The sequence below is a fragment of the Phascolarctos cinereus genome, unplaced genomic scaffold (genome assembly GCF_003287225.1).
Source record: "Phascolarctos cinereus isolate Bilbo 61053 unplaced genomic scaffold, phaCin_HiC Scaffold_1;HRSCAF=81, whole genome shotgun sequence".
Taxonomy (NCBI): Eukaryota; Metazoa; Chordata; class Mammalia; order Diprotodontia; family Phascolarctidae; genus Phascolarctos; species Phascolarctos cinereus.
Window position 1 is genome coordinate 210,413,712 of NW_027555514.1, and position 23,903 is coordinate 210,437,614.

Here is a 23,903-nt window from a genome sequence, read left to right on the forward strand (position 1 = left end):
TTTTAAGCTAAAGTCTTTCCCACATCTCAGTTTGTCTGGGGCAATGCCTGTTTAGTGATTAAGGCTAGGTAAGAAATAACCTAGGAATCAGAAAAATTTGGGGTCAAGTCTTTTCTTTTGATTCACCGTGGCTGCAGTTCCTAGGCAAGGTTCTTGACCTCTCAGTGTTCCACCCTAAGTAAAGACTTAGAAGTTAACATTACATGCCTTGTGGTCCCCACCCCATTCAGAAGAACTGCTTTTGAAACTGGTTCTTGGACCTAGTTATGCTGGACTTCTCTAAACAGATTTGTTATGGGGATGAAATGAGAACAAAAACACTGATTCTGAAGTATATGCTTAAACCTAGGGGGCTGTAATTCAAAATCTACTCTTTATTTCCACCCCTTCTCCCCTATTCCTAAATCCCAAGTTAGAGACCTGAAAAGGGTAGGGAGGGGAACCAAGGTTTTTATGTTTGAGGGAAGAGGAGTGAGAGAATCTTCGACTCCACTTACATATCCATTCAGTTGTGTCTTTTCCCTGGTTGTTTTCCTGCCATTGCTAAGGCCTGGAACAGAGCCTGCTGGACATGTGTGTGGGGTGAGTATTGTTGGGTTGGGGTAGTCCTGGGAACATTGCCTTTTTCTATTACCGAAACCTCAAATGCAGAAAGTCATTTCAATCTAAGGGGGTGAGGTAGAAAATAAAGCAACTAGGGAGGGGAGAATAAAGAAAAAACCTTGGATAAACATTGGCCAGGGGCCAGGACTGAGACATCCTACAGGAGGCCCATTGCCCGTATTTCTTCCCTTCTCCTCGACTATTTTATTAGAGAAATTTTGGAGAGCTTGGGCTTTTGACTGTTCACTCTTTGGTGCCTGGGTGGAAGAGATGGAGCTCATTTGGGATGTGTATCCATGGATATAGAGCATAACTTATCAGGATGGCTTTGGGAATGCTGCGGGACTTGAGGCCTTCCTGCCCACTGGCTTTGACTTGTGTTCCCTCCCTTAGAGAGAAGCGAAGGGCAATCATTCCCCCTCACTTGGCCTATGGAAAACGCGGATTCCCCCCATCTATCCCAGGTAAACACAGCAGGATTCCTCCAAATTCTGAGTTCCTGAGTGCTGAGTTAGGTTATACCTTGAAAGGGCTTGGTTGGTTCTTTGGGAGTCTCTAGTTTTCACATCTTCTTCTTTGTTAGCTTGTCTGCTCAGGACAAACAGAAGTATAACCTGTCAAGGTTGCTGGGGCCAGTCTTGTCCTCTGAGAGCCACAAGGGCCTGCTTGCCCATGCATGGTTTCCTTATGACCCAAACCTTTCCCCATGTTACTTTTCCCATCTGTGACTTTTCTCTCCCAAACAATCACATCCAAGCAGGTTTTAAAAAAAAAAGCCCTCTGTGAGAAACTACTGCCACCATTTTTAAAACTTTCAGCAAATACTTGCCAGTGTCTAGAGTGTATCATTCAAACAGCTTCTGACCGTAACATCTGCTCTGTTAGCTACAATATTCTAGAGTGTTTTGGGCCACTGTTCTTATCCTCTTTCCAAGCTGGAGTAGGGACAATGAAATGGTTATAGGCCTGGGATGAAACTCCTTTATCCACAGCTTGATCCTGCCTATCCCTGTTCCCCTTCTCCCAAACCCACTCTCTCTTCGTTCCTCTCTCCCTGCTCGCTTGACTACTTTTTCTGTTCTTCTCCCTCCTCATCCTTCTTAACCCTCTTCTACTGAAATATGCTGCAATTCCTAGGAAGAGCCTACAGGAATTCTAGCATTCAGACTGGGCACACTCAGTAGTTGGGATTTAAATCACTTCTATCTCCAGTTACTTTCAATTGCTGCAAAGATTCCACCCATTTGGCTGTACTTGGAGAGGGAGGAATAGAGAGGATCCTAACACAAAGTTCCATGTTGTTTTTAGATTTGCAAAGAGATTTGAGAGTACTGAGGTAATTCCTTGCTCTAGGCTAGCCTTAGAGGTGGTTCAGAACAGGTCCCTTTATCATGTTATCACCTTTTTCTGCTAATAGCCTGTCATTCCTTCAGCTCTAGATTTAGGGATGATGAACACAAGTTTTAAAGTTTTCCTAACCTTACTTGCTTGGTTTCTCTGTGGCCCAATCTTCACTTCAGGTTCTGATTCACTGCTAATATGTCTAGTGACTGACACTAAAACCCTGTCTGCCTCCCTAGGGGATGCAGTGCTGCAGTTTGAGGTGGAATTGATCGCCTTGGTACGAGCCAGCTACTGGCAAAAGCTGGTGAAAACTCTCTTTCCTCTTCTGGGCATGTGTCTGGTACCAGCCCTCCTGGGTCTCATTGGCTACTACCTGTACAGCAAAGCCAGCAGCCCCAAGATCTCTAAGAAGAAGCTCAGAGAGGAGAAGAAAAACAAAAGCAAAAAAAAATAAAACCTCTTCCCTTATATCCGCCTGTTCCTTCTGGGCTGCTTTTGTAAGTGGGATGAGAGTGGGTAGAGTCAGGGGGGCTGTCCTGTTTTCCATCCCAAACTCAACCTTGGCTTTTCTCATTAAAAATCTAGATCCAGAAGGTAGAGGCTGCCTATTGCCTCCCAGGGACTGTAGATTGCTTGGGGGCCAGGTTGAGGACTGAAGTCAAGGTTCTACTATAAGGCCACAATAAGTGGACTTCTTAGTAGCCACCTAGCCACATTCAATCTATTGGGGTTATAATCCCTGGTACATGACCCTCTTTCCTCGAAAGTGATAGTTTAGTGTGACTCTAACCAATGTCTTCACAAGAAACCCAAAGCTATGACATACCCAAGATCTTCGTGGAAACCTTTCATATCAAGCTTCTATTGACTAAGGGAAAGTGTCTGGGGGTTAGGGAGAGGCTGGTTCCCTTTGGACATCATTGACAAGGTGTCACAGTATACGAGATACCACATGGGCAGCTTCAGTGATGTTATGGATAGGTTGCTTTTGTGAGTGGTCTGTTGCTGGTAAGGGGATGTTGCTACATTGGTTGATGATAAGGAGTGGGTTGAGCTGGCTCAGCACTTCATCATTCACTGAGATACCGTCCAGGTACTGCTTGAGCATATGCTTCAGCTTCTTATTGGTTTCCAGCAGTTGGGCCCGTTTTCGCTGTAGGCTTAATTGTTCCAATTTTACCTTGTTATACCTTTTCCAGAAATTCTCCAAGCCTGTGTAATTCTCCATCAACTGGGAGTTGAGGGGGAAAAAAGGTAAAAGTGAATGCTGGGACCACTGACCAGAATCCCCTGTACCTTTCTTTCCCTCCTGGCCCTCTCTCCTGATAACTCACCTTAGCCAGTTCTATCGTAGGCTCTTCATGATCATTGTGTCCCACTTGCAGCAGTTCTTCTGGTGTCAACATTGAGGAATAGAAGGGTAGGACTTTCTCTTCCTCTGTCTCAAACTTCCGACATATTTCAGCAAGTTTGAGGATGAGATTTCCCTGCAGAATGGAGGGAGGGGGTCTATGAATTAAGAAAGGGGGCTAGGGAAACCTTTCTGATGATCACAAACACAGGGGAGAGGGCCAAAATGTTGGGAGGGAAGAATGGGAAAGGCAACATGGGGGGAAAAGGGTTAGGTAGTCCCATTCTGTCCCTACCTTCTCAACAATTTTTTTCAGGGCTTTGAGGGCAATGTTACTCTCCCATGTCAGTTTGGCCAGATTGTGCCGAGCCTCTTCCCGGGCTTTAATCATTTGTTGTTTAAGTTTCTGAAGCTGCCTGTGGACCAGGTCTTTGTTGTCACGAATACGTTGGTTTTGTTCCTCATTCTCACGAGTATGCGCCGAGATTTTACCCCGCAGGATAGCAATGGAATCCTGGTTAACAGAGAGAATTAAAATCTAAGAGCTAGAAACACTATTTCATCCTTCATTTTGTAGCTTAAGAAAAACAGGCTAGAGGAGAGACAGATCCCAACATCCAGGCCTTGGAGAACACCCAGTCATGGGTCTGGTGACTGAAATGAGAACCAGGAGTAGAAGTTTAATGAAACCCATAACTGGCTATTGTTCAGTCATTCAGTCATGTCCGACTCTTCATGGCACCATGGACTATGCTATCCATGGAGTTCTCTTGGCAAAGATACTGGAGTGCTTTGCCATTTCCTTCTCCGTGGATTAAGGCAAACAGCGGTTAAGTGACTTGCCCATATTTAAACTCAGGTCTTTCTGACTCCAGGCCCAGTGCTTTAGCCACCTAGCTGCCTCATAACCATGACTGGTATACCTTATTCAGAAGAAACAGAATAGGTTAAAAAAGGGTAATGGGATAGCATTTTTTTTAAAAAGAAGGTATCCTTATGATGAAATACACAAGAGGGAAAAGTAGGTCAGAGTATTTGGATGAAGACCACAGGAGGTAGAAATACAAGTGATTTTATCATTGCAGTATACTATAATCTACCTGGACGGAAAGAAGAAATAGTGGCAAGTTTGGGAAAGAGACCACAAACCTGGCATGAACCATGATATGGTCGTGATAAGGAACTTTGGTGACCCAGACATCTGCTAGAGTTCTCTCTTCATCAAAAGCAGAGCATCTCATAACTTCTTGAGTTACCTCAGTGATAATTTCATCCTCCATAAGGTGGAGGAATCAGCAAAGGGGGGCGGGGCAGGGAGAAGTAACTATTTTGAATCTGATTCTCACTAACAGAAAGGAGTTAGTTGCTGAAATGGAAATGATAGAGTTTGTGATAAAGGAGAGGAAAACGGGGTACAGTCTGACATGTGTCCTAGATTTGGAGCAAGCAGATTTCAGTGGGTTCAGAGGAAAGATAACATGGAATCCCATGGACCAAAATGCTTCAGGGTAAATCAGCCTCAAGTCAGGACAGATGGGAGATGCTCAAGAGTGAAATTCTGAAGACACAAATTTCAATGAGTAGAAAATAGGGGATTTGTCTGAAGAGTCCAATACAGATGCACTGGAAATTCACCAACCAACTTACACTGCAAAAAGAAATGACCAGAACGAGGGAGCAAGGTCAGGTAACAGGAGATGAATGTAAGAGTGTAGCATGGTCCTGAAAAATAGTGTCAAAAATGCTAAAGCTCAGGATGCACTGTGGCTGTTGAGGGAACCCAAGAACAACCAAAAGGGCTTTTAAAATTATACTGGACAAAAGAGAGTGAAGAAGGGACAGGACCATTGCTTGGAGCAGATAGAACAATGATCATTGACAAAAGAGAGAAAGCAGAGCTGCTCAACTATTATTTTGTTTCTGTTTTCTCTGTGAAGGAGGTTGGACCTTTGTGCTGGAAACGATAGATCATGAAAGACTAACATTGAGCTGATAACCAAGCTACATCAGAAAACATTAAGGGAATACTTACTGCCCTTGGTGATTTTAAGTCACCTGACTCCGATGAACTATACCCTCAGTTGAGATTGATTGATTGATATTTGAAAGATTACTGAAAATGGGAGCAGAGCCACAGGATGACAAGGGAAACATCTGAAATCTACAAACTATAAGCCAGTGAACTTGACTCAAAATTCTCCAAAAGATCATTTAAAGAGATAATTTATAACTATCCAAAAAGGGAAACAGTATTTTTAAAGAGCAAGCATGGCCTCATTAGAAACAAGCCATAGCAGCTTAGCCTCATTTCCTTTTTTTTGACAGGTTTACTACGCTAATAGAAGAGGAGAATGGTGTGGAAATCTAGTTTACCTACCTACATTTCACCAAAGCTTTTGATAAAGAATCTCCTTCTGCTGTTGTTGGGAAGATAGACAGATATGGACTAAAAGATCACACAATCAGATGGACTCAGAGCTAGTTGGATGGCCGGACTCTAAGAACAGTATTAATAGTTCAATGTCAGTATGGTAGGAGGTTTCCAGTGGAGTGCCCTAGGGATCTGTACTTGTCCTGGTGCTTTTTAATATTTTTGTCAATGATTTAGATGAAGGCATTGTATGATATGCTTATCAAATTTTCAGATGCCACAGAGCTGGAAGCAACAGTTGATATAATGGATAACAGAAACTTGACCCCCCAAAAAAAAAATCTTGACAGGCCCAAGCAGGAGTTCTTAAATTATAATCCATGGATCCCCAAGGTAAAGATAGATTTCAGAGCACCTATAAACTCATATGGGGGAAAATAACATGTTTATTTTCACTAACTACTAACTGAAATTTAGCATTTCCTTTGTTATAAACGTAGGAAACAAACATCATTCCGAGGAGGGGTCTATAGGCTTCACCAGATTACCATGGGGACCCATTACACAAAGTTAAGAACCTCTAGGCTAGAATTCTGGGCTGAGTCTATTAAGTTGAAATTTAATAGGGTTAAATATAAAGTTTTGCACTTGAGTACAAAAAACTCAACACCATACACCTAAGATGAGGCTATCTTGCAGTTATTCTGAAAAAAGATCTGACTACAAGCTCAGTCAGAGTCAACAGCATGATATGGCTATGGAAAAAGCTAATGCAATCTTGGGCTGTATCAGCAGGGGTATAGCTTCCAGGACAAGAGGCGATAATCCCACTATACTCTGTCAAGACCTCATCTAAAGTAGAGGGTTCAGTTCTGGGCACCTTGGTTTAAGAAGGACATTGATAAGCTGGAGAGTGTTCAGAGAAGGGTAACCAGGATAATGAGAATCTTGGCCTTATGCCATGTGAAGAACTGGGTATGTTCAACCTGGAGAAAAGAAGACTCAAGGTGTATGATATGTGTGTTTAGTTTTGGATGTAAGTTGCAAAGAGGTCAATTAAGGCTTGATATCAGGAAAAAGCTCCTAACCATATAACCCCAGAGTAGAATAAGCAGCCTTCAGAAGTGGTAGGCTCCCCTTCCTTGGAGTTCTCCAATCAGAGGCTGGGGAATCATTTGTTGGTATGTTATAGTAGAGAGCCCTTTGTGTATGGCTTAGACTGGATGGCCACTGAGATCCCTTCCAACTTCCAAATTCTGTGATAGGAACAAGAGGTGTCATACAAAGAGGCTGGGAATTTCTGGCTAACAGTGCCCACCTGGATTTTCTGCAGTTTTTTCATCTGCATCTCTATCTCTTTGGAGCTCTTCTCATCCTTTGCCTTCAAGGTCTCAAAGGCAAGCTTTCGATCTTCTGTGGCATTGGTGTAGTTCTTCAGTGCCTTTTGGAACCTTCTCCACAGATCTTCCACTGTGCCTTCTAACTGCATTCGTAGAAAGTGCTTCTCCTCCAGGTTCTAGAAAATGGCCCAGAAATAAGCAGCACTTTATACAAGCTGTTAATGCCCTCTCTCTTCCCTAGTACTGGACACTTATAATACAGTATAATGCTGGAATGTTGTCCCATTTGAGCCTCATTGGAAGTTGTCCCATTTTGCAGATGAGAAAATGCAGGCCAAAAGAAAAAAAAAGAAAATGGAGGCCTAGGAGTTTAAGCCACAAAGCTAGTGTCAGAGGCAGGATTGAAACCTGGACCTTCCCTGCTCCAAATCTAGCATTTTATCTAGCAACTCTGCCATCCTACCTTTGCTTTCCTCTATTAGCATTGGTTGCAATGGTATAAAAGAAAGCATGCTCAACTGGAAGACAAGGAGACCTGGGTTCCACTTCTGACTATCATCAGTCTATGTGACCCTGGATAAATAACTTTATTTTTCCTGGGCCTTGGTTTCCTCATCTGTAAAAAGAGTCTTGAGAAAAGGATTTCTACTTATCTATCCCTTTCATTTCTAAAATTCTACTAATATGATTTCCTTTGTCATCATCCTCATCTCCATTTCCTGGCTTCCCTGATTTGCTTCAAATCCCAGCTAAAATCCTACCTTCTGCAAGAAGCCTTTCCTGATCTCCCTTAATTCTAGTGCCTTCCTTCTTCAGTTCTGTCCTGTATGTAGCTTGTTTGCACATAGGTGGAGGCATGCTGTCTAAATTTCTTGAGTGCAGGGACTGGGTTTTTTTTTTTTTGGTGGTGGGGTTAGGGGAGGGTTAGCCTTTCTTTGTATCCCCCATGCTTAGCCCAGTGCCTAGCACATAGTAGGCACTCAACAAATACTTGTGGTTGGCTGCTCCCATTTGTCATCCCATAAGACTTTGAGCTTCCCCTTTCATCTAATTTTCCTATGAGTTTAATAGATGCCAATGCTTCATAGAAGGGTTACATTTAGGAGCAGCAGCAGAAATGATAAGAATTCTGTGGATGCTTGGAGTATTTATGAATAGTCTGGGACAAAAGAAAGGATTTCTTCCATCTCCAGTTGTCTTGGGTAGGCGGCTCTCCTAATTCCTTCCCACCTGCCTGCCCACTATACCTTATTTTTGAGGTCATCCCACATGCTTTGGAACTCCAGCTTAGCTTCATATTCAGCGTCTAGGAAGTTCTGCTCCATAGCCAAGAAAACATCCTGGAGGTAGCGTATCTCTTTCTCATGTTGGTCAATGATCATCTTCCTGTGGGATTTACAGAGAAAAGCAAGAATCAAATGACGCAGGGAGTTCCAAAAGGGAGACTCATGGCATTAACTCCTGAGTAACTTTAGACAGAAATGGAGTCCAGACAAATTCTCCAAGGGATCATTTAATCCTCTTTCCTGCCCATACATAGATTGGGTTATTCATTCAAACTAAGAAAATGACTGTCTAGTAAATGAAAATCACTGTGATAGATGCTACAAGGGAATAGAAAGATACCCAAGATGGTCTCTAACCTCAAAGAGTTAACAGTCTAATTAGGAGATATTTACAATATGGGACAGTATGAGTAGGTGCTCCAGAGGGGCCATAGATTCTGTTCCATAGGGCAGAGGCAGGAGTAATCATTTCTGGCTGGGGCATGGACCATATTATGGAAGAGCTGTCATTTTAGCTGGCCTTTGAGGGATAGACCTGGGTTTAAACCTAGAGATGGGGAGAGGAGAGTCATTCCAGGCAGAGGGAGAAACCAGAACAAAGTGGTAAATAACCAAGACTGACTAGAACACAAAGTTCTTATAAGAAAGTGCTGGGAGATAAGGTTGGACGTATAAACAAGGCTAAATTGCAAATGACCTTGAATAGCTGGCTTAGTGTGGACTTTGCTCAGTAAGCATCAAGGCACAGCTTCGGGTCTTTGAAGAGGGAAGGGACACCATCCAAGTGTTGCCTTCAGAAGCTTAGTCTAGTGGCCACAAGCGGAATGACTTAGAAACAGAAGAGGTTATAGACGGACAGACCAAGAGGCTATGGCAACATCTAGGCATGGGATGATGAGGCATGAAGTAGAGCTGGGATTGTATTTGTGAAAAGGGATAGAGTGGAGAGCTATTCAAAGGAAGAATGAGTAAGTCTTGATGACTTATTAAATGTGGATTTTGTTGAAGGAGTCAAGGATGACTGAGGTTTTAAGCCCTGCAGGGAAATTGGGAAATCAAGAGCAAAAGTTATTTTGGAACAGAGGGTTTACAGCCTTCTTGTGGTCCTCTTTAAAAATCTTCACGAAAAGTGGTTCTAGCAAAGATCTGGGGGAAAAAGTACTGCAGAGTGGGGGATGGCTAAACAAATTGTGGCACAGAAATGTACTCAATTGCACTGTGCCACATGCATTTCCTAAAATATCACTCAACCCCTACCACCACCCCTTGAATCCTTCTTTGTAAAAAGGAAAAACAATCCAGCCAAGCCAATTGACAGAATAACATGTGCCAGTCAAAAAATGTATGCCACAGAAGAGCAGCCCAAGATAGTGGAGTAGGAGAAAGCAATACAGCTCATCTCTCCCTACAACTACTGCAGCAGTGATCAAAGAATACTGCACTAAATAGTGATCAGAAAAATTAAAGGGGAAACTACAGTGGTTTATCTTTTCAGCCCGAGATCTCAAAATGTACCTACAGGCACATGACTGGAACAGGGGTAGGCTGGGATCATGGACTCAACCTTCAGAGCCCAGAGCTAGGTGTGAGGAGGCCCAGAGCTGATTTTGGATTTGGCCTCCCTCTGCCGCCCAGGCAAGCAGCTCAAAGTCTCCCCCAGAGACCAACACTCAGACTCAGCACCCAGATCCTTGAATTGGACCAGCAGCATGGGAACACCCAAAGGTTCTGATCTCAGACTCAGCGTCCAACCCAGGTCAACAGCATAGGATCTCCCAGAAGGAGCCAGAATTATGGACTCAGAATCCAAAACCCCATGCAAGGGATCTGCCAGAGCAAGATTATACATACAGCTTCAGTCCTGGACAGCAACTCAGGGATCGCCAGACGATCTGATATCATAACAATTCCCTGAGCTCTTGACTAGGCCAGCAATACTGGGTTGCTCAGAGCAGATTGCTTGGAAGAATGGCTAAACAAACAAACAAAAAAATAGTATATATAGTATGTATGTATATATATATATATATATATATATACACATATATACACATATATATATATATATATATACATATATATATACATATGTATGTATATATACATGGAGAGAGAGAGAGAGAGAGAGAGAGAGAGAGAGAGATTATTAAGCTAGTGATGCCTAAGACACATAAACAGAATTGGAGAGTAACTCCAAAATACAAGAAAAGTCTTAAAGAAAAATAGTTTGCCTACAAGTTCAATTAGAATTCCCAAAAGAAATGATATGAGTTTAAAATGACATTATAAATGAAATGAAAACAATAGAAGAAAGCACTGGATAAGAAATGGGAGCTATGGAGGAGAGACAGAATATTAACATTTAAAAGATTTTTACACGTAAAAAAATTTTAACATTCATCATTTAAAAATTTAAGTTCCACATTCTCTTCTTCCATGCTGCCCTTTTTTAGAAGGCAAGCAATTTGATATTGACCATACATGTGAAGTCATGCAACACATATTCCCAAGTTAGCCATGTTGCAAAAGAAAACACAGACAAAAAAAAATGAAAAAAAAGTTTTATAAAGTGTGCTTTAATCTGCACTCAGAGTTTATCAGTCCTCAGAACATTAACATGTTAGCACAATAAGTACAAAACTTTACCCAAGTAACAGACTCCCTGAATATCAGGATGGACCAAAATGACTCCATGAAACATAAGAAATATTTTAAAAGCCAAAAGATTGAAAATAAATAGAAAAAAAATGTAAGGTATCTCTTATCAAAAACAACTTACTTGAAAAACAGATCAATGAAATTTAATTTTCAAATCACTGGAATACCTAAAACCTATGGCAAAAAAAAAAGACCCTAAACATCATATTTCAAAAAATCGCTAAAGGCAAAATGAAAATAGAAAGAATCTGCCAATCACCTCCTGAAGGAAACCTCAAAATGAAAACTCCCAGGAACATCACAGCCAAAGTCCAGACCTTCTAGGTCAAAGAAAAAATACTACAAGCAGCCAGAAAGAAAGAACTCAGGTATTAAGGAACCACAGTCAGGGTCTTGCAAGATTTAGCAGTTACCAGCTGGTCAACAGTTAGTCAATAAGCATTTAAGTACCTACTCTGTGCTAGGGCACTGTGCTAAGCACTGAAGATACAAAGTAAAGCAAAAAACAAACAACAAACAAAAAAACCAGACCCTGCTCTCAAGGAGCTCACAGTCTATGGGGGAGAAAACTCGTAACTATGTACAAATAAGCTATAGACAGGACAAAATGGAGATATCAACAGGACGGCTGGGAAAGACTTCTTGTAGAAAATAGGATTTGAGCGGGCACTTGAAAAGAGCTGGGACACTAACAGGTAAGGGATAAAGAGGGAGAGTATTCTAGGCATGGACAATAGCCAGTGAAAATGCCTGGATTCAGGAAAGGAGTATCTTGTGTGAGTAATAGCAAGGAGGCCAGTGTCACCAGATTACAAAGTAAGCTATAAGACTGGAAAGGTAGGAGAGGGTAAGGGCTTTGAATGTAGGGCAGAGGATTTTGTATTTGTTCCTTGAGGTGACAGGGAGCTATTAGAATTTATGGAACAGGGGGCTGACATGGTTAAACATGTACCTTAGGAAGACTGATTTGACAGCTAAGTGGAAGATAGACTGGGATGGAGGCTATTGCCATAATCTACATGTAAAGTAATAAGGGCTTGCAGGGTAGAGGCAGTCTAGTTCGAGATGTCCAATAGGCAGTTGGAGATCGGAATCTGGAGGTTAGGGTTAGGACTGGATACATGGATTTGAGGAGTAAGATACTCCAGAAAGAGGACCAGTGACATCAGGAAGGTGATGTCTCAACTTGCAAGTGAATTGGATTTAAGTGAGGCCAGTATGACCTGGGTTCAAGTCTTGCCTTTGACATACGTTGGCTAAGTTATCCTGGGCAAGTGACAGCCTCTCAGTTCTCTAAGCAAATCTCTAAGGCATAAATTGCAAAGGTAAAGGGGGAGTTTCTTCACCTAAAAGTCCCCCATATCAGTGAAGTCCTAGGAATGGCCCTTATTATGCCTATCCTGTCCACAAACAAATATGATACTTTCTAGTCTTCTCTATTGGAACAAGAATAGTTAATATAGACTTAGGAAAAGGACATTGAAACAAGCATTTTATGTTTTGGCTATGGGTAAAAAGGAGTTTCTCTTCCAGAGAACCCAAGGAGTAAAAACCACAGTTCAACAAAACTGACCAACACATCAGGGAAGTCTGCCATTAACTATGGTGCTCCACACCCGGAGTGTCCACATTCAGCTGGAATGTGCTCTGAATTATTCTTCAGAGCTAATCTGTGTTTTCAGTTTTATCGTGCCTTGTTTTGAGAAACTTTGCACTAAAAAACAAGTCTGCTTATCACATTAACAATCTTATTTTTATAAGTTAGAATAAGAAAATATAAGTAAAGTTATCAATAAAGAAATTATGTTACATTATGTTTACTGTATGTGTGGGTTATTTGTCATAAAACTTGTATACCTTCTCAGTTTTATTTGAATAAAACATAAACCAAGAAAATTGTTCATGCAGATGGGGAGGGGGGTCACATTGTTATCACAGAAAGTGTTCATTCTATTCCCATTTGTGAAATGTTCTATTTTGGGTGTCAGGATGAACCAAGAGATGAGCCTTCTGATTTCTCTCCTATATTTGCCCTGGATTTTAGGGAGTGAATAGTGATTCTCCTTCAGAAAAACTTGAAGGAACAACTGTAAGCCCTTAGATAGACGGGTTTTTTGAGGGGAGGATTTAGCTTTAAAATGATGAAAATGACTAGTCAAAGCCATAGTCAGAGATACATACACATACATTCCAACTTGCATTAAAATATATTATTAAAATATTCATTGTTAAAAAAAGAAAAGAAAAGGAAGTGGGGGGTCCCACAGTTCTTTTGTAACAAATGAGGGGGACACAGCTAAGTTTGGAAACCCTGATTTCTGTGGCCCTGATCTCTACTAGTCTCCTATAGGCTGTAATTACTCCTTATTCTCCTTCACTGGTCTCTCTTCTTCCTCAATGTAAGAAATACCTTAGTTTCTGTCCCTTGGCAGTGAGAGCTGGGCCTGGAGTCCAGAAGACCGAAGTTCAAATGCAGCTTCAGACACATACTGCACTGCCTGACCCTGGGGATATAATAACAGCACCTACCCTCCAGGGTTGCTGTGAGGAGCAAATGAAATAACATCTGTACAGCCCTCAGCAAAGTGCCTGGCACATAGTAGGTGCTTAATAAAGGCTTGTTTCTTTCCTTCCTTCCTCTTCTCTCTCCCTTGAAGTCTTCCTGATCCCCACATGTAGAAATGATACTTTCCTCCTTGAATCTCTCATGATTCTCAGTTTGACTTTCGCTCCGCACTCTCGACATTCTAACTTGTACTATAGCACTCGTTGCTTTGTTTTGGCCTCAGAGCATCGTATCTTACACTCTTATTTAGACTGTAAACTTCTTGAAGACAGGACTGTATCATTTTTTCCTCCTTGTATCCCCAGCGCCTAACGTGGTGCCTTGCACGCAAACAACCTTGCGTTGACTGAAGCTCAAAAGTGAAAAGAAGGTAGAAGGGATGCCAGCAACATCTTTGATTAGTTCAGCAGATCCTCCTGATTTGGTCTGGCCCAGAAACTTCTGGGAATCGTGCTGGGGCCCCTCAGGACTCCCACCACCTGTTCACAGGCCACTCTCAGCCTCAGTTCCTCTATATTTCTACCCCTTCATGTCCTCTCTCTCTCTGCCCACTCCCCTCCAGCCCCAGACCTCACCCACCCAGCACCTTCCCTGGGCCTCTACCTTTCGGTCTCAAATTCCTTGGTGAGAGCTTCTAGTTCTTTGCAGTAACACTCCTCCAAGTAGGCCAGGCGGCTTCTCTGGAGCTCTAGGAGCTCATCCACATTGTGCAAGTGACTCTGGAGGGCATGAGCATTCCGGTCTTCGGCTTCTGTCAGGTCCTTAGCTAAAGACTGGGGAAGAAACAATCAGTTACCATGGTGGCACCTCTTCTCCTGTATGTGGGTGGAGGGGGACAGGAAGGAAGGGGAGGAGGGAGAGACAGAGAGAGAAAGAGAGGGAGGGGGAAGGGAGGAAGGGGAGAAATGGGAGGAATGGGAAGGGAAAAAAGGCGAGGGAAAGGGGGAAGGAGAGGAGAGAAAGAATAAAAATGAAGTTACAGACTGCTGGCCATCCACAAGCTCATTCAGTAAGTAGTATGATACCAATGTTTTTGGTTATTTTTTTCTTTCACCTCATATGAGTTTTGCAAGTGCTGGGTTTTTCACAACTGAATGAAAAACAAGAATGAAATCAAGGACTATCATGGAGGGTACATTCTTTGCTCCCTGAGCAATATGCATTTAAAAAAAATGTATGCTAGTTACCAGATCTCTTTTTCACTTTAATAAGTAACTGTCTATTCCCAAACTTTCTCTTCTCTCAAGTCTCCCATACCCTCCCCTCTTCCCACTATCTCTCTGCTGAAGAATTCACATTTTTATTAGAAATTGAGGCCAGCTCCCTCTTCCCCCTTTTTCTTCATCTCAAAACACCTTGGCATCATCCCCTATTCTTTCCTCCTGTTCTCTAGTCTCTGACAATGAAGTAGCCCTTTTCCTTGCCAAGAATGGCCCCTTTACAGGTCCCTTGAGCCCATCCCCTCCAAGCTTCACCAGCAAATTTCTACCACATCATCTACTTCACTCTCAAATCTTCAACCTTTCCATGTCAATCATTCCCTAATGCTTTCATACATTCTTAAGTCTCCCCAGTCCTTTAAAAAAAAAAACTTCACTAGATCCTACCTCAATCTATCATTCTATATCTCACCTCCCTTTCTCCATCAAACCTCTAAAACAAAAAGCTACCTACCCTCTTTACTTCCATTTCCTCTCTTTTCATTTTGTTGTTGTTGTTCACTTGTGTCCTACTCTTTGTGACCCCATTTGGGGTTTTCTTGGCAAAGATACTAGAATGGTTTGCCATTTCCTTCTCCAGCTCATTTTACAGATGAAGAAACTGAAGCAAACAGGGTTAAGTGACTTGCCCAGGGTCACACAGCTAGTGTCTGAGGCCAGACTTGAACTCAGGTCTTCCTGAGTCTTGGCCCCAAGCTCTATCCACTGGGCTACCTAGCTGCCCTCTTTTCATTACTCAGTCTTCTGTAATCTGGATCCAGAATCTCATCACCACTCAACTCAAATTGCTCTCTCCAAAGTTACCAACAATCTAAATGCCATATCTAATGGTCATTTCTTGGTCCATTTCCTGACCTTTGTGTCTCCTCCCTCCTGCATTTTCATGATACTAATTCTGTCCTGGTTCTCCTCCTACTTGTCTATCCAGTTATTCCCAGTTTCCTTTGCTGCATCATCTGTGTTACCTATATCATACCCATACCTCCTGTGACTATTTCCCAAGGCACTATACCCTCTTTTCTTCTCTCTACACCCTCTCTTAAAGAACATATTAGATCCCCAGGGAAAGCTAGAGTGAGAGGGGAGAGAAAGAGAGAGAGAAGAGAGAGAGGGAGAAGGAGAGAGAGAAACAGAAAGAGAGAGAGAGAGAGAGAGAGAGAGAGAGAGAGAGAGAGAGAGAGAGAGATACACACACATACACACACACACACACACACACACACACACACACACACACACATATATATATTTGAATGACAGAGAGATGACACTATGTGACAGATATCTCTCCTCTGGGCTTCAGTCCCATACCACCAATTCCCGTAGAACATTTCAAACTGGATGTCCCAAAGACATCTCAACCTCAAAATGTTCAAAACATAATTGATCGTGTGTTCCCACATGTTCCCCCTCTTACTTATTTCTGTCACAGGAACCGCCCCCTGCTAGTCTCCCAGCTTTATAACCTCACTGTGAACTCCAGCTTCTTACTTTGCCTCACCCCTAACATCCAACCAATTGCCAAATGTTGTCATTGCTATTTCCACAGCTTCTCTTGTATTTATCCTTTTCTCTCTACTCACAAAGCTATGACATTCGTTGAGCTTCTCCTCATCTGTTGCCAGATTATTGCTACAGTCTCTTAAGGGTACTCGCTGCCTTGTATTCCAGTCCACCCTACACACATAGTGATTTCCCTTGAGCACAAATCTGACTACGTCACTCCACTACTCGATAAATTTAAGTGGCTCCCTATTGCCTCTGGAATAAAATAGGAACCCTAGTCTCTCTCTGCAGAGTCAGTGTCCATTTGTCCCCTCCTGAACTCTATGATCCAACCAAAGTGGGCTTTCCTCTGTTCCTCACTCACAATATTCCTTCTCCTACCTTTAAGCCTATGCCGGAAATCCACTTTCTCTTTATCTCCCTCTCATCAATCTGCCAATCAACAAGCATTTATTAAGCGCCTACTATGTACTAGCTATGTACAATGCACACTGGGCTAGCCTTGAGGATACAATTACAATGACTGAAACAATACCTACTCATGATGAGCTCACATTCTAATGGGAGGAGAAAATAAGTACATATAAAAATATGAGCAGCATAAATATAAAATTAATAAATCATATACTAGCTAGTATTTAGTACTGAGAAAACCAGCACATTTAGCAATTAAGAGATCCCTGGTAAATTTGGAAAGAGCAGTTTCAGTGGAGGTCAAAAAGCCAGATATCTTCCTTCAAGACATCAACTTCCTGATCCCCCAGCTCCTAATATTCTCCCTCCCAAATTACATTATATTCAACTACTTCCCATTTATTCATATTTATTCTCTGTTTTTATTCTGCATATATTGATAGATGCACCTAACTCATCTACATGCAGGGATTATTTCATTCTTTGCATTTGTATCCCTAGCCCCTAGTACAGTGCCTATGTGGAAAATAGCAGGTATTTAATAAATGCTTGTTGATTAATTGGTTTCCAGCTTTTCTTACCCATTCTTGTGGCATCCAAGGAAAATCTAACAAAGTCTACTGAGCCATTGTGATACAGACCCCAAGCAATATCTTTGCCTGGTAGATTTGGCGTCAATGGGGATTCTCTGAAAGTTTCCAATGATGGTTCTACTCCATGAGTGTAAAGATGCCTGGTAGCTTTGCTGAGCAACTCAGAACCTTACTCACAAAGAATGCCTTAACTTTAGGATCATAGGATGCCATAAGGGTCATTCATACATCCCTAAAATGAGAATTAGAAGTGACCTCAGAAGCCATTCAGTATAACCAACCCCCTCATCAGCCCAAGACGTGAAATATCACCATGATGTTGAGTTGAAACAGCAAATGCCTAGAGGAGAAAGGCTCGTGCTCTGGGAGAGAAAATGAATGAGAACTTGGGATCTAATATTTCTTTCACGAAAACTCTCACTGCTCAGAACCTGGTGTTATCAGGCTGGGTTTCTTGGCAGGACTTTAGGGGGATTAGATTTGGTTGCTTTGGTCTATTTAATTGAGGGGGTTTGAGTCATCGTTCTAAATTACTTATCTTGTGACAATTAATAGAATTTATCCTCCGCCATGGGAGAAGCCAAAGGCTATGCATTTTTTTTCTTTGAACTTCTACCCTTAGTCTATCAGTTCAACTCTGCACACTCATATCCCTTGCCCACTTGTCCTATTACTGATGATGATTTGTGGAACCCCAGCCTTGGATTACTCCCATAATCCCCTTCCTTTGCTCCTATTTATGGGCTCCAGAATGGAGCTGGAGAAAAATCACAAAGCCTTGCTGATTAGGTCCACGACAAATGCATGTTAAACAATTTCAAGTAGGCCCTTAGCCCACTTAAGATTTTTTTGCAAGGCAATCCTTTTACACCTCTCTAATTAATTGCTATCTCATTCACCACAACAGCTATTCCAAATCTTTCCACTGATCCTCACATTTCTCCTGGCACCCTCTTCCCCCATCCTCTCAGCTAAAGACTTCACTTCATAATTCACCAAAAAACTGAGGTCATTTGCTGAAAGTTCCCTCTTCTCTCCTCATTTTATATAATTCAACCATTTTCTCCTATTATCTCCTCATTCACCATTGTCTCGCATGTCTCCTAGCCAAGGGAAAATCCTCTACATGCATCTCTGATCCCATACACACCCATCTTCTCCTGCAGATTCCAGACCACCCCACCCTACTCCCAATCTTCGCTACCCTTTCTTACCTTCCATCTTTCCCCTTCCCTGGTGTACTGGCTCTTTCCATGTTGGCTACAAACAAGAGCATATCACTAGCTATTGTTCTGCCTCTCACTTACCCTTCTCAGCCAAACACCTTGAAAAAAGCTGTCTACGCTAGGGAATATTCACTTCCTCTTCTTTCACTTATTTTCTAAACCTTCTGCAATCTGGCTTCTGACCTCATCATTCAAAAAAACCTGCTCTCTCCAAAGTTACCAATGATCCCAGAATTGCCAAATCTAAGGGTCTTTTCTAAATGCTCATCCTTCTGTTGGTCACCCTCTCCTTCTAGTTCTTCTCATACGTATATGACAGCTCCTTCTTAGCCTCTTAGCGGTTCTTCATCCATGTCATTAGACTGAATGTGGGTTTAATGCTTCATCCTGGTCCTTTTTCTCTTTTTCCCTCTATGCTATTTCACTTGATCTCATAAACTCTGATAGGTTCAACTATCTTGTTTATGAAGAATATTCCAAGATCTATATATCTAGCTCTCATCTTTCTCCTGAGTTCTAGTCCCATATCAAAACTGCCTTTTGGACATCTCAAATAGGAAGTCCAACTAAACATGTCCAAAATATAACTTAACTATCTTTTCCCCAAAACCCTGCCCTCTCTTCTCAACTTTTATATTACTGTCAAAGGCACTGCCATCCTCACAGTCACTGAGACTCACAATCTCTGTATCATACCTAACTTCTTACTCACACTTACCCCATATATTCAATCTGTTGCCAATTCTTATCTTTTTAACATCTCTCATTTATTTCTCCTTCTCTCCACCACTCTTCTACAAGGGTTCTTATTACCTCTTCAACATGGATTGTTGTAATACCCTTCTGGTTGGTCTCCCAGCATCTAGTCTTTCCCCAATCCAATCTATCCCCAGTTATCTGCCAAAATGATTTTCTTAAATCATGTCTGGTTATATCACCCTACCCCCACCCCTACTCAATAAATTCCAATGGCTCCCTATTACTTCCAGAAATACATTTTTTACATTTATATTTTATAATATATTTTGTATATTAAATGTGTAATATATATTTTATATCAAATATAAAATCCCCTATTTGGTTTTTAAAGCCCTTTTCAAGCTGGCCCATCCCTAACTTCCACCTCAAAAGTTTTCACCCTAATTAATACCAGATTTAGGCCCATGATTGGATGATGTACTTCTAACCTGAATGAGATGAAGAAAAGTAGTCTCCCCAATAAAACAAAAGAGAGAGAAAAAAAAAGAAAACTATAACATACTCAGAAGCAGAGCTTACTTTGATCATGCTATCTTTGCAATCCACCACCCTTTCAAATGTTTGGCTAAGAATCTCGATATCTTTCCGAAGCTCTTTGGCCTTGACTTCCCTCAGAATGACTCTCCACTGTGTGTTGATTTTATTAAGGTTCAAGGTACTATTTCGCTCCTCCTTAGCCAGCTTGTCCTGTGAGGGGGAAACAAAGACAGTATCCAATGTAGGCACGTCCCACCGTGTCATAGGTAGAAAAACACAAAACTCTGACTTGGCAGATAGGCTTATGCCTACTTGCTATGGTTTTAGGGGTTCTTGTTCATCACTGAAATATTTCTGTGGGGTGGGGCCTGCCTGATAACAGTTTAAGCCAGAGAACAAAGGTGAAGCCTGAAGCTTAACTGACCCGTGGCATTTGAGCCAGACACTTCAGTTCTCTAAGTCTCAGTTTCCTTAATCTAGTTGTCAACAGTCAACAAACATTTATTAAGCACTTACTCTGTGCCAGGCACTATACTCAGAGCTGGGGACACAAATACAAAAAAAAAAACCGTCCCTGCCCTAAAGAAGCTTCCACTTTAATGAAGGAAAGGCAAAACACAAAAGGAAGCTGAAAAGATGGATGTGGGGGAAAGGTACCTGACAAGGTGACATGGTGAAAAATTCAGAAAATTCCCAAAGTAGTGCAGCCAAGTGAAAAATGAGATCTAACTATAAGCTGGATTGATTAGGGAGAGGTGCCCAGTGAATTTGATTTCTCAGGTCATGAGTATCTGTTGGACATCTCCCCATGGAGAGTGTGACCACGTCCAGTAGTGCTTTGTTGAGAGAACACTGGTTGTATCCTAATTGGTCTCCAGTGATTAGGGCTATTTTTAAGATGATCTGGTTAGTTAGGACTCTGAGGCAGAGGTACTTCATCCACAGAGCTACCCCCTTTCTGTTGGCCTATAAAAGTGAGATGTCAGACCTACTCATCTTTTTTGCATGTGTTCACCCACAGCTTTCTAATTCACTCAACAGGAGACAAGTGTTTCTGACTTCTCTCAGCCCAAGAGATGGTAACATGTGGGACAACGGTAGAATTATTGCAGAAGGACAGGTAATATATCAGATTGCTTGCCATCTTGAGGAGAGGGGAGGGAGTAATTTGGAACTCAAAATCCTATAAAAGTGAGTGTTGAAAAGTATCTTTATATGTAACTGGAAAAAATAAAATACTATTAAGTGGGGGGGGGAAAGTACATGGCAAAAGCAGACCTGTACTGCCCATGTGAACCAAAGCAGAGTCCATAGAAAATGTTGCTGAACCTTAAAATAGTGAGTAGAAAAAAAGAGATGGGGGTGGGGAGGGGGAAGGAAGAAAGAGAACAAGCATTTATTAAGGGCCTACTATGTGCCAGGCACTGTGCTAAGTGCTTCACAAATATCTCATTTGATAATTGAGGAGTTCATGAACAATTTTTCTTAACCCTAACTTCTAGTGTAGAAGACAAGGGAGTCTGCCATTTCCGATACTATACAGTGAATTAGTTGGGCAGTGTAGGTCCAAAAGAAAAAGGCTGCTCATTCAGCAGCCACAAAGTGAATTTGCTTTTCAGGGAAAGCCAAGCCATAGAGGAAGCACTATAAATCTTTGAGAGATTGTACAGGATTGTGTGGGAATACTATACTAAGGGTAACCCCAAGATCATTTACTCCCAAGGGGAACTATCCGGAATGCTTTATGTGTTTGTGGTTCATGGGTTATTGGGAATCCTTTGCATCTTCTGCATGTTTCTGTGAAGTGAAATAAAGGCTGTTTTATACTGTCTATCCATGTCACCTTGAGAGCTTGGGAGCTAGGGACCCCTTTTACTCACATGGGTAGGAAATGTCACAGATGAATATTTGGAGATTTTCTGGGAGTAAACTTTGGGTGAGGGCAAGGAGCCAAAGAGATATTGATCTTTTAGGGTCAGCCCTTGTTGCACCCTGAGTTTGGAGGCTGGGGGTGGCTAGGCCACGAGTTACATATGAAATAAGGATGTTGACCTGGATGATCTTCAAGAACCCTTATACCTTTCTTTAGAGACTCAATGCCCTCTGGTTTTGGAGAAGCAAAGAATTAGAATGGTTTTGCTTAGGCTAGAGGAATTAGGGAAGGATAGAAAGTGATAGAGCACAGGGCTTGGAATCAGGAAGACTCATCTTCCTGAATTCAAATCTAGCCTCAGGCACTTACTAGCAGTGTAACCCTGGGCTAGTCATTCTGTTTGCCTCAGTCTTCTCATCTATAAGATGAGCTTGGAGAAGGAAATAACAAACCACTCCTGTATCTTTGCCAAAAACCAAACAAACAAAACACCCCTAAAAAGGGTCATGAAGAGTCAGACACAGCTGGAAAAGCTACTAAACAGACACTGTTAATAGACCATCTCAGGGAGAGACGATCTGGATTCCTCAGCTTTTTATCAGCTGAACTTCTGGATTTCTGGTAGCACAGTCTCCTCCTTTTGTAGTGGGGCTGGGATCTGCATTAACAAATAATAAGTTATTCGCATACTTAAACCTCCCTTCTCCCCAGGAGTTAAACTAGCTACCTGGTTCAACACTTCCATGTTGTAACTGAAGCCACCAAGGACCAGAGGGTCCTTGCTCAATCACAGAGCAGCCAGGCTTCTAGGACTCCAAATTCAGGGCTCTCTCCCCTGTATCAAGCACCCCCCAGAATCAGTACTCATCACACACTGTAACTCAGCTACAGGTGACGGGGCAGCTGGTGCGTGGAACCAGGTCTGGTAGGGAAAGCAACAGATGGCAAACCCCCCACGCTCCCGGATCAGGGTCAGGGTCACAGGAACTAGCGGGCGGGCCTCTTACCTTCAAGAACTGATTCAGGAGCCTCTCCTTCTTCCTGAGCTGCTCCTCCTCTGCCATCATCTTCTGCTGAAGCATCAGCAACCTCTCCTCTTCGGTCTTCGGGCCCTTTTTGCGCCTTCTCGGCATGGCTGTAGCTGCGACCGGGTCAGGTGCCCGAGAGGACTAGAAGAAGGGGGCAATTGGCGACACTCCAAATAACAGCAGCTAGGATTCCAGCGTGGGCCGGGGGGGGGGGGGCGGGCAGAAAAGGCTGGTCTGGGACTTTGCGAGGATCCTGTCCGCCCCAAGCTCAGAGGCTGATTCCAGGTAGCGTCTCCGTCTCCTAGCAACGGTCAGGCTCGCCAACATGGCGTCTTGAAGAGGGATGGGCGGGGCGAGAACTGTCCTTCCCGGGCCAGGACAGGCCACATCCCAGCCTCCCACTGTCTGGCTCTCCTCCCCCTCTGCCCTTTGGTATTCAAAGATTTTCCTCCAGACAACCAGCTCCCTTCCTGAGTCTCTTCCCTTCGCATTACCTCCGATCCCCTTCCCCTCCACACAGAGACCCCTCCCCAGCTATACTGTAATCTAGCTTTTAAAATACAGTCTGGTTGGAATATAGACTTCATAAAGGACAGCAAGATCTTAAATGTCATACTATCGTTACTTTCAAGCTATGAGCTGCACAGACAGCTCCCTGGTAAAGAAAGAGTTTATCAACGCTACTTAATCAGCATTTATAAAGTGCTTACTATGTGCCAGGCACTTTATTAGGCACTGGGTATACAAAGACAAAAATGAAACCTGTCCTCACAGAGCTTATATTTTACTGGAGGACACAGCATCTATCCAAATAAGCCTCTGTGTATCCACTGTTTCACGAAGCTCTCTGACAGAGTGTAGATATTGTTCCAGTATCTTTAAGAGCCAAATGGAATGTTGTGGGGAAAACAATTTGGAGTTACAGCTGACAATGTCTTGTTATGAGGAGCTTCGCTCTATGACCTTAGGCAGAGGGTGTTTTTATTGATCCAAACCCTCTCGTTTTACACATGAGGAACCTGAGGCAGGTAAAGATTAATTCTGTTGCCCAGGGTCACGCAGCTAGTATGTCTGCTGAATTCTGAACCTGGGTCTTCATGACTCTAAGTCTAATGACCTATGCAGTATAAGATATTGAGTTTCAAACTTCTCTCTTGTGAGAATTTCTTTAACTGATATGTTATGAAGAAAAATTATGAAGGGAATTCTGTGAAAACTGTGAAGAACTGGCAGACACAATACATTCTGGAAAGACTTTCTTATAAGGACTGAAGAGAGGAGGGGGGAA

The 23,903-nt window shown here is 42.4% G+C and overlaps 2 protein-coding genes across 2 annotated transcripts; one reads left to right on the forward strand and one right to left on the reverse strand.

Moving 5' to 3' along the window:
* Nucleotides 1-232: 232 nt before the first annotated feature.
* Nucleotides 233-2,415, forward strand: FKBP11 (FKBP prolyl isomerase 11). The gene is made up of 3 exons (XM_020977187.2): nt 233-582; nt 997-1,067; nt 2,184-2,415. The coding sequence occupies exons 1-3, from the start codon at nt 572-574 to the stop codon at nt 2,399-2,401; spliced, it is 300 nt and encodes a 99-aa protein (XP_020832846.1). The 5' UTR covers nt 233-571; the 3' UTR covers nt 2,402-2,415.
* A 366-nt stretch (nt 2,416-2,781) lies between these two features.
* DRC2 (dynein regulatory complex subunit 2) lies at nt 2,782-22,930 on the reverse strand. The gene is made up of 8 exons (XM_020977184.2): nt 22,595-22,930; nt 19,757-19,924; nt 14,123-14,292; nt 8,257-8,395; nt 6,988-7,185; nt 3,594-3,812; nt 3,282-3,434; nt 2,782-3,178 (listed from the first exon to the last, which is right to left on the reverse strand). The coding sequence occupies exons 1-8, from the start codon at nt 22,718-22,720 to the stop codon at nt 2,879-2,881; spliced, it is 1,473 nt and encodes a 490-aa protein (XP_020832843.1). The 5' UTR covers nt 22,721-22,930; the 3' UTR covers nt 2,782-2,878.
* Between the last annotated feature and the right edge of the window lie 973 nt (nt 22,931-23,903).